Source organism: Hippopotamus amphibius, chromosome 1 (assembly GCF_030028045.1).
Source record: "Hippopotamus amphibius kiboko isolate mHipAmp2 chromosome 1, mHipAmp2.hap2, whole genome shotgun sequence".
Classification (NCBI taxonomy): Eukaryota; Metazoa; Chordata; class Mammalia; order Artiodactyla; family Hippopotamidae; genus Hippopotamus; species Hippopotamus amphibius.
The window spans coordinates 168924748-168937900 of record NC_080186.1 but is presented as its reverse complement, the minus strand read 5'-3'; the positions used below and the strand labels follow the sequence as shown (position 1 = coordinate 168937900).

The 13153-nt window shown below is 33.6% G+C and overlaps 1 protein-coding gene across 2 annotated transcripts in view; it reads right to left on the bottom strand.

Moving 5' to 3' along the window:
• FNIP1 (folliculin interacting protein 1) overlaps positions 1 to 13153 on the bottom strand; it is a 115813-nt gene that overhangs the window by 53102 nt on the left and 49558 nt on the right. For both annotated transcript variants that reach the window (XM_057735878.1, XM_057735885.1), the window contains exons 2-3: positions 12519 to 12645; positions 2205 to 2339 (exon numbers count right to left, since the gene is read on the bottom strand). In XM_057735878.1, coding sequence (XP_057591861.1) covers positions 2205 to 2339; positions 12519 to 12645 — 262 coding nt within the window. The remainder of the gene's footprint in view (positions 1 to 2204; positions 2340 to 12518; positions 12646 to 13153) is intronic.

Here is a 13153-nt window from a genome sequence, read left to right as displayed (position 1 = left end):
AATACTTAAAAGATTCATCTAAAGATAACAGTAAAGTGACGAGGACCCCCATTTTACAAGTGGAAGCCACAGATTACATCTACATAATATTTTTCTTTTTATAATGTGATTCTCTTGTACTCTTTTGCTTGTTTACTACCTGCCTTGAGTTAAAAAATCTATATATTTACATTTTGTCACCTTTCTTAAAAAGAACATCTTCAAATAGCAATCCATTTCATTATACATACTATTTTTATGTTAGGTTTTTTAATACATTCATCAACATATTATTTTTTCTTTCTCAGTGCTACAGCCTTAATTTTATTTTAATAAAGGCACAAAGTTATTTTTTAAGAAAAAAATCATTTCTGATATACCTAGGTTACTGCTTTCAGTAAGCAACTCATCTATTCTTGAGATTTGGTTAAGACAAAATTTTATTTACAGAAGTTTAGGTATTAAGAACATTTTAGAAAGAGAGTAGAATAATTTTTTAAATGATAAAGTAGTTTGTTTTTCTTTTAAGATCAACAATGCCAATCTTACTTGGCAACCTAAATTGCTTCTGGATAATAACAGAAATGAGAACCTTCTCTTATAAGCTCATTTTTGTTACAGTGCTTCTAACTCTATTCTTATTTTGACTAAAAATAATATTTCTTATATTAAGCAAGCTACACAAATTTAAATATCAAGGCAATTATACATTCTAATACTATAAGTAGAAAAGAATCCTCGGAAGGCAAAATACAGTAAAAATAAATTGGTGTATAAATTTTATGAAACCACACCGTTTGCTATTAAAGGTTCTCTCTGCCTGCTCTAATACATACCAAATAGTTATCATGAATGTCACTGACCTGTTATCTATTTTAATGTGACACAGTCTATAATGAAGATTATAATTAAAAAAATGCTATTATCGTTAATGCTTTTTTAAAAAGACTTATTTAAAAGGTCAATTCTTTGTAAGTACTCACTGCTGAAAGCAATAACCTGTAACAGCCCATAAATCAAAGATAATGTTCTAGTTACCTGAAATAACATTTTATCAAGTGTAGTGAACTATATGCTCTAATAATCCAATGTCTTCTTGCTAAAAAAGCAGATTTCCCAGGACCATAATGAACCAACTATCAGAATATCTGGACATATGACCTGGGAATCAATCTATACTTAGAAAAAAAAACCCTAGGGATATTTGATGCAAAATGAGAATTATAACCACTCACTGCTTCAGGGTTTCTACAATCTGAATTTATATACTAGTACTCATATTTAACTGCATAACAACAGGAAGAAGGGCAAGTTCGTATAATTAATCAAATTAGAAAACTTGCAAACTGTCATAAGTATGATGATCCTACACAGGACAGCAATAATAGGAACCTGTTAGGGTATCATGCCTAAGATGGAAGAGGAATACAGGAGGGCAGGGTGAACTATGTAGCACCTCCTAATATCTGGATTGTTATAACTTCAAAGCTCTTTCACATATACTGTCATATTGATATGGGATAAGGGTTAGTTTCTATCCAAACACAATTACCTAATTATAAATAATTTAAAAGTCCAGGATTCTATTTTGGTACTGCTAAATGTAAAATACCTGTGATTCATTCATGCAAGCCTGAATGACACAAATAAATTCATATTAGATGACATCTGCTTATTTGAAACCAAGTACTGATCCTATGTAAAACATAACAATATAACAAGTTTATAGAGAAGTTCCTATGTAGTCAACTGATTGATTAATTCTGTATTTTAAAAGAGCCACATTAATTTTGAAAAATGAAAATGTACATTTCTGATAACATATACTTCTATTTATATGCCTAAATGAAAAAAAATTTGGCTATTAAAATAGCCACATTTTAATTTCATACTACAGATGAACTGTATTATATTTATCTTCATATTTCAATAATTAAAAGGTATATAAAATAAATTATTCTAGTAGCCTAAAAAATATGAAATGGGAAATAAATGGAAGAAAATACCCCTGCAACCTGTCCAAAGCTCTCTATACTTCTCCTATCCTAAAATTTATCAAAGTTCGTAAACTTACTTATTTAATTATCTGTCTCCCCAGCTATACTGTAAGCTCCAGGAGGGTAAGCACTAGTCCCTGCTACATCCTCAGCCCCTAGGATGGTACACAACACACTGTTGGTACTCAAAAATACTTGTGAATGAATAAATGACATGAGTGATCTTACCTGGTACTTAGGACACTGGTCTTTTACATCAGAAGATGAAGTCATGGAACTATCTAAAGAGGAAGAACTGTCTCCTCCAGGTTTCAGTTGGCAGCATTTCCCAAAGACTTTAACTTGAGCATCACTACAGAGTTTCTGAAACGGAGACATTATTCTCATTTACACTTTAACAGATTTTACACCATATATAAATTATAGCATAAAAACCTTTGGAAAAACCAAGGATGAAATAATTCAAAATAATATGATTATTAGCATTTTACTGAATTTTCTCCAGTACTGTTTTCTGTTTCTTTGTCTCACAACTATATTTGTGAGGGTTTTTTTTTTACTGTACTTTTCTCACCAAAATTATTAAATCATGGGAATTTTTCTATATTACAATGGTCTACACAGTATTCACTACTAGGGATTTAATTATATACTGCAGCAGTTTTCAAATTATTTGATCTCAAAAACCTATTCATGCTCTTAAAAATTATTAGGATCCCAGGGCTTCCCTGGTTACGCAGTGGTTAAGAATCCGCCTTCCAATGGAGGGGACACAGGTTCATGCCCTGGTCCAGGAAGATCCCACATGCCACGGAGCAACTAAGCCCATATGCCACAACTATTGAGCCTGCGTTCTAGAGCCCACGAGACACAACTACTGAGCCCATGTGCCTCGAGCCCGTGCCCCACAACAAGAGAAGCCACTGCAATAAGAAGCCTGAGCACTGAAATGAAGAGTAGCTTCCACTCTCCGCAACTAGACAAAGTCTGTGCAGAACAACAAAGACCCAATGCAGCCAATAAATAAAAATAAATAATTAGGATCCCAAAGGCATTTTGTTTATATGAGATATGTGTATTAATATTTCCCATATTAAAAATTTAAATGGAGAAATTTTAAAATATTTACAAATTTATTTAAATATAACAATATAGCACTGCAAGCTAACATAAATAACATATTCTTATGGGGAAAAAATACTGGGGAGATGTAGGAACTGGATGAGAAATGCAAATGAGACATATTTCAATGTATGTACATATATATGTAATCTTTTGAAATCAGAATGCATCCATGTATTGAACAGTGAGCTTAGGACCAGAGGTTGTACTGTCTAGTATGGAAGATGAATGTATTTCAATTTTTTGCTTTAGAAATAGACACACAGATGTAGAGAACAAATGTATGGATACCAAGGGGGAAAGGGGTGGGGTGGGAGGAATTGGGAGATTGGGATTGACACATATACACTATTGATACAATGTATAAAATAGACAACTAATGGGAATACTGTATAGCACAGCAAACTCTAATACACTATGGTGTGCTAAAAGGGAGAGAAATCCAAAAGGGAGGGGATATATGTATATGTATGACCGATTAGAAGCTAACACAACATTGTAAAGCAACTACACACTAATAAAAAATTAATAAAAAATTTATTTTTTGCTTTATTCCTCTTGTTCTCCTCTCCCTCCCAAACAGGTTGTAGAGCTTTCACTTTTCACTGCTCACAACTACCAAAGCTGCAATCCACCAAGGTCTTTGATATTCTTAAAAGCAATGCAATGCTTTATCACAGTTACCAGTAAGTTCATTCTTCAAAACCCAGTTGGCCTGACATCTACTATTGCAAACCACCATTTATCAGTCAACAAAAGTAACTGAATACTATCTGTACCAAGCACTGGGGAAAAGAAGTGAATAAAACAGTTCTTTTCCTGTGGAACTAACAATCTTACAGGAGAAAGAGACATTCGGCAAGTAGACAAATTAGTACAATTAAATACATATTTCAAATACGTCTAATAAAAGTAATAATAATGATAGCTAACTCACATAGCATCTAGTATCTGGTCAGGTACTATTCTGTTTTACATATATTTACTCTTTTAATCCTCACAACAACTCTATGAAGTAGGTGCTATTATTATCCCCATTTTACAGATGAAGAGGTTAAGCAGCAATGATGTTTATGTGAACTGTCCAAGAAAGAACTTAACTTAGTCTAGGCAGATCAAGGAAGTGACACTTAAACTGGGACTACAAAAAAGCATAGGAGTTACAGTGAAAGAAGAAGAATGGGAGGACTAGTAAGACATTCCATGCTGAGGTAACTATATATGTCCAATCTCTGAATCAAGAAGCAATTTGCTAGAGGGAAGAAAGGGACAAACATACATCAATTCCAGGACTGAAGTGTAATTTCTGCTCCCAGAAGGCCAATGTCTACTGTGCCATGTTTCCTCGCTAGATCATCTTCCAATGAAGTTGTTACTGATTGGTTTCAAAAAAAGCCTTAACTTCTCTTAATGGGAAAGAGAAAAGACACTGTACAGCTGGGAAGCTGATGGGAGAAAGGGGTGTGGGGGTATATGTGTGTGTGAGAGAGAGCGCGAGCACGCTTTTATGTACACTTCCATGCACAATGTCTTATGGACCTAAAACTTCTCTATAACAGGACAATCAAACCAAGTCAGAATTGAAATACACATGACATGCCTTTCCCAATGTTCAGTGTGCATCTGAATTATACATTAAGCAGATCCCCACGAGGTAAGAGGATGAAATCAACCTTTGAAAAAAACGGTCTCTTTCTTCTAATGCCACCATTATAATTTTTAACATTAATATTTCTTTCTCATCCTGTACAGGGGGTCACACTGACTAAAGGCTCATTCTGTATGTCATACCTGACTAAAAAAATCTCTGATGAACTTTATTTATAATTTTAACTTGTCAATATGATACATGATTCTTTATCTCAAAAATGCCTCTCTAGCTCCTGACCAGTGGAACAATTCTCAGACCTTCTGAAAATCTGTCTCCCAGGTTATAATCCTCAATTTGGCTCAAAATTCTCTTTATTTCTTCTTAGCTTAATTGTTCATTGACTTTTCATCAATATGAAGAAATATAGGTCCCACTCTTCTTTACCCTTTTCCCCACTCCACACATTGCCAATAAATAAATTCATTTTTATTGGTTTACTATTATCCTTCCAGTATTTCTTTTTTCAAATATAAGCATATTCTTCTTTTCCTCTTCTTTTAAAGAAAAAGTGATTCAGTTCTGCTCTTGCTTTATTTTCCAGTAATATCATAGGGAATCTTTTTATCTATCTTTAGAAATCTTCCTCATTCTTTTTTTTTAAATACAGCTGCAGACTATTCCTGTGTTTAAATATACTATAGCTTATTTAATCAGTCATCTGTTAATGACACTGCCAGTGGAACTGTTGGGTCAAAACATAAATACATATAATTTTGGTAGACACTGCCAGACTACCCTCCATGGATGTCATTTCACTCATTCACTTCAACAGCAAAGTACTGTCTTTCAACATCTGGGTTTTGGGCAATCTAAAAGGAAAGAACTAAAATCACAATATAGTTTTAATTTGCATTTCCTTTATTATGAATAAGAGAAGAATCTTATTAAATGTGTAATGGCCATCTGTATGTGAACTCCCTGCCCAATTTATTCTTCATCCAATTTTCTACTGAGTGGTTCTCCTGCCTTGATATCTAGGAACTCTTTACATAGAAAGATTACCAGCTGGTCTTATATCCTACAAAAATGTTTTCCCAGGGTATCATTTCTTTTTTAATTCTTCTTATGGTAGTTTTTTCCGTTTTTGTGGGGGGTTTTTGTTTTTTGTTTTTCTGCTTTTGCTTTGTTTTGCTCACCATCCAAGTTATTTCCTTTCCTTTTTTTTTTTTTAATTTGGTTGTCAAATTTATGTCTTTTACTTTATGGCTTCTGCATTTTGAGTACTAGCTAAAAGGTGTTTGTTTTCCACTCCACAGTTACACAGGAACTCAGTCATTTTATCTTTTTGTAATGTTATAGTTTTATTTTTTTACATTTAGATGGTTGATACACTTGAGATATGAATCTAAGTTTATCTTCCTTATACTTAGCTAATTATCTCAATAATTTATTCATCTTTACCCTACTGATTTAAGATGATGCCTTTATCATACACTGAATTCCTGAATGCATTTAGATCTACTTCTGATCCTCTATTTCATTCCATTAGTCTATTGGTCTATTTACGTTCCAATAATATATTGTTTTAATTACTGAGACTTTATAGCATATTTTTTCAAATCTGGTAGAACTAACTCAACCTCACTATTCTTCTTTTTCAGTTTTCCAACCTATTATTGTTCATTTTTTTCCATTTGAACTTCAGAATCTGCTATCTAGTTCCAGATACCACGACCCACCATAAATACTATTACTACTACTACTACCACTACCACTAGTACTACCACTACCACTACTACTACTGTTGCCATTTTAATTGAGATAGCATTATCTTACAAAGCAACTTAGAGAGAATAGACAACTTTATGACATTGAGTATTACCCAAAAATGTATTTTGCCTTTTCATTTGCTCAAGTAAGCTTTTTTTTGTACCGCAGATTTTTTTTTTTAATTTTAGACTACCAACTCTCAGAGTACCACATTCCTTTAAGTAATAGCACAATTTGCAAATAGACATAATTCAGGAAATTTTTAAAGTTCTAAACATATAGATTTCGTTAAATTTATGAAAAGGCATTTTTAGAAACTGCTATTTTAAAAGAGTCTTAGCTTCCTTCATACTTCCAATTGAAAGTTATTTGTACATACTGAGTTTACTGATTTCTATATATTAATTTCTGTATAGATTCAATTACCTAATAAACAAATCATATGTTCCAAATCTGATATTACAATTACAACTCAACTACTGGCACTTGTATAATGCTTCAGAGTGTACAAAATTCTGACATATTAAAATTTATATTCACCTTTCCAAAGTTATTTGAATCTGCTAATGTACAACTTTATTCCTGTATACAACCAATGAAGGCTGAAACATGTGAGTGACAATTAACTTCACTGGGAACACACAAGAAAGTGCTAGATTACTGTTAACACAAAAACAATGTCCAGGATAAAGATAGTATCATATGATCAAATCACACTTGATTCATTTGGCTACATCAGTGTTCAAAGAAACCACATCTTAAGAATTTTTACATTTCAGCTAGACCATGAATAAGGTCTGAGGATCAAATGTAAAAAAATATAAATAAACTTTTACAAACAAGAGAAGTTTCTTGATTAAAATCACTGTTTGAGTCATTTTTCACAGAATAATAGAATTGGAAAATAAATGTTCTGAGACAGCTATACATTGATTAATATAATTTTATTTCAGCATTATAAGACAATAATCAGGAAACTGCTAATGCCTAAACTATCTCATTATTATGTATGGACCCAAAATATTGTGTAGGAAGTTTAAAATTACCATTTACATCACACAGTCCCTCTTTGCCTATACAGAACTCACATGATTTGATGTTTCAAGGGTATAGGTACAGTAAAGTAGATGAAAAAAATCACTTAATGATTCCAACAGCTCACAATTTAGGAAAAAAACGTGTTCTGTAGTGTTCAAAAGGAGCATATAAAAATCTTCATGAAAGTATTTACAGGATTTTGATAATAAACTTCCTAACTTATAATTAAAGCTGATCAAAATATGTCCTGAGTATTTACCACATGTGAGGCAGTGTGCAGTTTAGGAAACAAAGTTGAATAACAGACAAATTTTTTACTTTTTTTTTTTTGCAATTTAATAACAAACATACAAATACAGCTATGATATAGAAGTCTATTAAAGACTATAAACAAAGGATTATGAGAATTCTGATGTAACAGAAAAGATACATACCTGGAGGAATCAGAAAGGATTCATAAAGTTGTGATACAAAAAACCTTGAAAGAGGATAAATTCTCATCTAGGGACACAGCACGTACGATTAGGCTATATAAAACAAGTGAGACTGGACGTATTCAAGACTGATTTCTAGTTACTGATGAGTCTAGAAGAAAGTTTGAAAAAGAAGCAGCAGACCTACAGGAAAATTTCAAAAGACTGAGAAATGAGTGCATGGTATGAGATTAGAGGAGGCAGACAGATTACTACTGAGAGAGAGACACACAGAAGAGACCAAGAAGAGACATCAAGGAGAGGCCAAGAGATACAAAGGAGAGATTGAGCTGAGACAATGAGGAGAGCCTGAGAGATAAGGAGGCAGAGAGACTAAGGGACACCAACAAACACTGAGAAAGAAGACTGGGAAGGACAAGAAAAGAGAGAGACGAAAAAGAAGGACACATACATAAAGGAGAAAGTAAAAGGATAATTATTTTGTTGGTGTTGGGTCAAGAGGTTTTGTGAAGATTTGCAGGCAAAGAAAAAAAGCTAACAGAGGGAAGAAGGAGATATCAGAAGGAAAGAAAACTAATGAGACTAATGAAGCAACATCTCAGAAAAGGTGGGCAGGAAGGGTTCAAAAACAGCATGACACAAGACTCACAAGGCTGTTTAAGACAAAAGGGAAGAATGCTAAAGAAACATAACAAATAGCATTAATCAGGATAAATAGTAAAGGAGAAGTCACATGCTGCAATTCAAGGGAACAACATCAAGCACAAAAAAAACTCAACAAATATTTGCTAAAGAAATAATCAAGAGAGTACTGATTAATCAATCATTGTTAACTTGTCAGTCTTAGCCAAGTTCTGCTGAGCTATTAGATAAATACAAAGAAGACATGCTGGGACTTCCCTGATGGCGCAGTGGTTAAGAATCTGCCTGCCAATGCAGGGGACACAGGTTTGAGCCCTGGTCTGGGAAGATCCCACATGCTGCAGAGCAACTAAGCCCATGTGCCACAACTACTGAGCCTGCGCTCTGGAGCCCTCGAACCACAACTATTGAGCCCACGTGCCACAAGTACTGAAGCCCACATGGCTAGAGTCCATGCTCCACAAGAGAAGCCACTGCAATGACAAGCCCACTCACCACAACAAAGAGTTGCCCCAGCTCTCCTCAACCAGAGAAAGCCCACGTGCAGCAACGAAGACCCAACACAGCCAATTAATTAAGTGATTTTTTAAAGAGACATTTAAAAACAAAAGAAAACAAAACAAAGAAGATGTGCTTATCACATTTGCAGCTAACCTTAGACTTCAACTGTCTGCTGGACCAGCTACAATTCTATGACTCAGGCATCTCACCACTCAGCTATTCAAACTAAAAACGTTGAATTCACCAAACACTTCCTTCTCCCTCATCCCCTGACATCCAACCATTCTCGAAGTAACAAGGTGATTTCTTAGCTATTTTTAAATATGAGTATTTAATATATTTATATTTAAAACATATTTATATTTAAATATAAATTCTGACATGAGTGACAACAGCATTATATTCATTTCAGATGTATGACATGATGCAGTATCTGTAATTCATATTATGAAATGATTTCCAGAATAAGTCTAGTCAGCATCCATTGCTACACATAGCTACAAAAAATCTTTTCTTGTTATGAGATCTTTTAAGATCTACTTTTAGCAACTTTCAAATATAAAAGTTTTATTAACTACAGAGACCATGATGTACATTATATTCCCATGACTTATTTATTTTATAACTGGAAAATTTGTACTTTTTGACCCCCTTCACCCATTTTCCCCACTCCCCACACCCTCCCTCTGGCAACCACCTATCTGTTCTCTGTATCTATGAGTTCGGTTTTTTTTAGGTTCAACGTATAAGTGAGATCATACAGTATTTGTCTTTCTGTGTCTGATTCATTTCACTTAGCATAATGCCCTCAAGGCTTCCTTCTTTTTTATGGCTGAATTATATATGTTTTTTCTTTATCCATTCATCCATCAATGGGCACTTAGGTTGCATCTATTCTTGGCAATTATAAATAATGCTGCAATGAACATGGGAGTGCATGTATCTTTTCAAGTTAGTGTTTTCATTTTCTTTGGATAAATATCCAGAAGTGGAATTGCTGGATCATATGGCAATTCTATTTTCAGTTTTTTGAGGAACCTCCATACTGTTCTCCATTGTGGCTACACCAATTTACATTCCCACAGATAGTGCACAAGGGTTCTCTTTTCTCCACACTCTTGTCAACATTCGTCATTTCTCGTCTTTTTGGTAATAGCCATTCAAACAGCTGTAAGAGGAAACATCACTGTGGTTTGGATTTGCATTTCCCTGATGATTAGTGATACTGAGCACCTCTTCATTACCTGTTGGCGAACTGTATGTCTTCTTTGGAAACTGCCCATTCAGATCTTCTGCCCACTTCTCAATTAGATTTTTTTTGCTATTGAGTTATATGAATTCTGCATGTTTTAGATATTAACCCCTTATCCAATACATGATTTACAAATATTTTCTCCACTTAGTAGGTTGCCTTTTCATTTTGTTGATGGTTTCCTTTGCTGCGCAAAAGCGTTTTAGTTTGAAGTAGTTTCATTTGTTAATTTTCTCTTTTGTTGCTTTTGCTTTTGGTCTCACACCCAAAAAATATCATTGCAAAAACCAATGTCAAGGAGCTTATTTACTGCCTATGTTTTATTCTAGGGATTTTATGGTTTCAGGTTTTACGTGCAAGTCTTTAATCCATTTTGAGTTAGTTTTTGTGTAAGGTGTTAGAGAGTGGTCTAGTTTCATTCTTTTGCATGCAACAGTCCAGTTTTTCCAACATTACATATTAAAGAGACTGTCCTATCCCACTGTATATTCCTTGGCACCTTTGCTGTAAGTTAACTGACCACATATGTGTGAGTTTATTTCTGGACTCTCTACCGAAGTGATTTTTTGAAATGTAAGCCAGATCCCTTCAATGGCTTCCCTTTGCATTTAGGATACACTCTAAACTGCTAACCCAGAGACCTATATAAGGCCCTGAATACTCTGGTTCCTATTTCATCTCTCTCCAATTTCATCTCTAGCTACTTTATATACTACCTTACTATTATTCCAGCCAGACTGGCCTTCTTTTAGATCTTTCAATTCACTAAGCTTCTAAGTTACTCTGCAGACTGCATTTGCTGGTCCTGCTAAAAGGAATACTCATCCCCTATACCATGCCTTCAATTTCTTCAGATCTCAGGTTGAACGTCACTTCTTCAGTGAAACAGACCTTCCTTAATACCCTTAAACCCAAACTGATAAAAAAAAATGGGTTCCTTCCTGTGGAATCTCATAAGAATTCTGTGTGTTTCTTTCACAGTACCCAATCACAATTTGGAATTATTTGTTTTTTCAATGCTTACTTCCCTAAGAATGTCTAAATGCAGGCACCAAGAGGGTAGAGACTGCTAAATCTCTAAGTGCCTAGTGCTTTGTAGATACTTAGTTATTTGCGCAACTAAATAATACTTTAAGAAAATTTTGCAATGTTTTTTCCTTATCGGATTGAAAAAAGTGTCCAGAGAATGGCTAAGAAATCTAGACAAGCACAATCACCAGAAAATTAAGAAATGTGTTACTAACCAGAAGAACATCGTAAAACCTGACAATCAAAATAAAATAACTCAAAAATTAAGCGAGTACCTATTATATGCCACCTAAGTAGATTATGAGGATGCTATTATAAATAAGACAAAAGACCACATCCAATATATCAAATTTTTCTAAGAACACAAAATCTCAAGTACAAACTCCCAAGTCTTGAAAGATAAATAATTGTTTGTCTATTAAAAAATAACTTTTTGTCTACTAAAAGTCAATTCTACGGGTAAAAACATCTTTCCCAAAGTATTTTGTTTTCAATTGTTTACTGAAATGTTAGTGAAAACTGTCAATTTAGGGAAGGAGAGAAAACAATTCCAGGCTTCCATTTCCAGATTATGTATACAGGGGATGTAGAGTCTTTATGCCAGACAGCGTAACAGAAGTAGCAACAGCAAAATAACAGCAATCACTTGGGTTTTCTTGGATGACCAAGTGAATGGCCATGTACTACTGCTAAACTAGTCATAAAATATTTCAAGATATGATGTTTAGAGTCAACAGAATGGATGCTCTTGCTACTGCTGTATAGTATCGGAAAATACGATGAACTAAAGGCTAGAGATTTTACTTGCTTTGTATCTTCAGACAAATAATTTCACCTCTCTAGGTCACACTTTCCACAACTGTAAGATGAGAGCTTTGTCCCAGATTCTCTTTAAGAATCCCAGTAGCCCTAGCCATATCTCACAATACAAGTATGTAAGTAAATAAATGTCAAACTAAAATTTTCTCTGGTACTAGACCAATACAAAGAAGGCAAATGTTTTTTCCTTTAAAAAGTCTCAAAATCATTGCTCTAAATTTTAAAAACATGGTAAAGATGTTTTGTACTGACAAATAAAAGTACCATAATTGAAATCTTATTAATTCCTTCTTGAATTAGAATATGTGACATTAAATTTGAACCAAATCAATAATGATGCTCACCGATACTGATATGTCCTCACTTTTTCTCTTAACACTGGAGTCAAACAAGACATTTCTCCCTCGTCTTTCACAGTCTTGATACACAATTAGTCGAATTTGGCTTGGATCAAACTCTGGCAAAGGCCAACTTTAAAGAAAAATAAAGATTCATTAGAATTACTTTAATAAATATTCCACATAAACTCCTAGAAATAAAACCTATATAGTGAAACCCAAAGTTGTACTACTGCTCAGGATAACAAAGAATACCTTTACATAAAATACCACCATTTAGTTTATGGCTGAAAATTTATACAACTATGACATTTTAGATTAAAAAGAAACAATAAAAGCTGTGGCAAGTATCACTCGGTGTATATAAAATATAGTCATTCCACATGAATCTAAAAATAGCTAACAATAAAAATATGTAAGTAGATTTAATATAATGAAAATACATATTAATTTCATGGCATGGACTCAGATGGCATAGGTTAATCCATATTTTAAAATACTTTTGTTACTGTTTCTTTAATATGGAAATGAAAAAACAGAAACAGTTTTCAGTTTAAGTAATAGCAGACAAATCCTTATAAAACAAAAACCAGTAAAAAAAATGATGAATAACCAAATGGGGTAGAAATTCCTCATATATA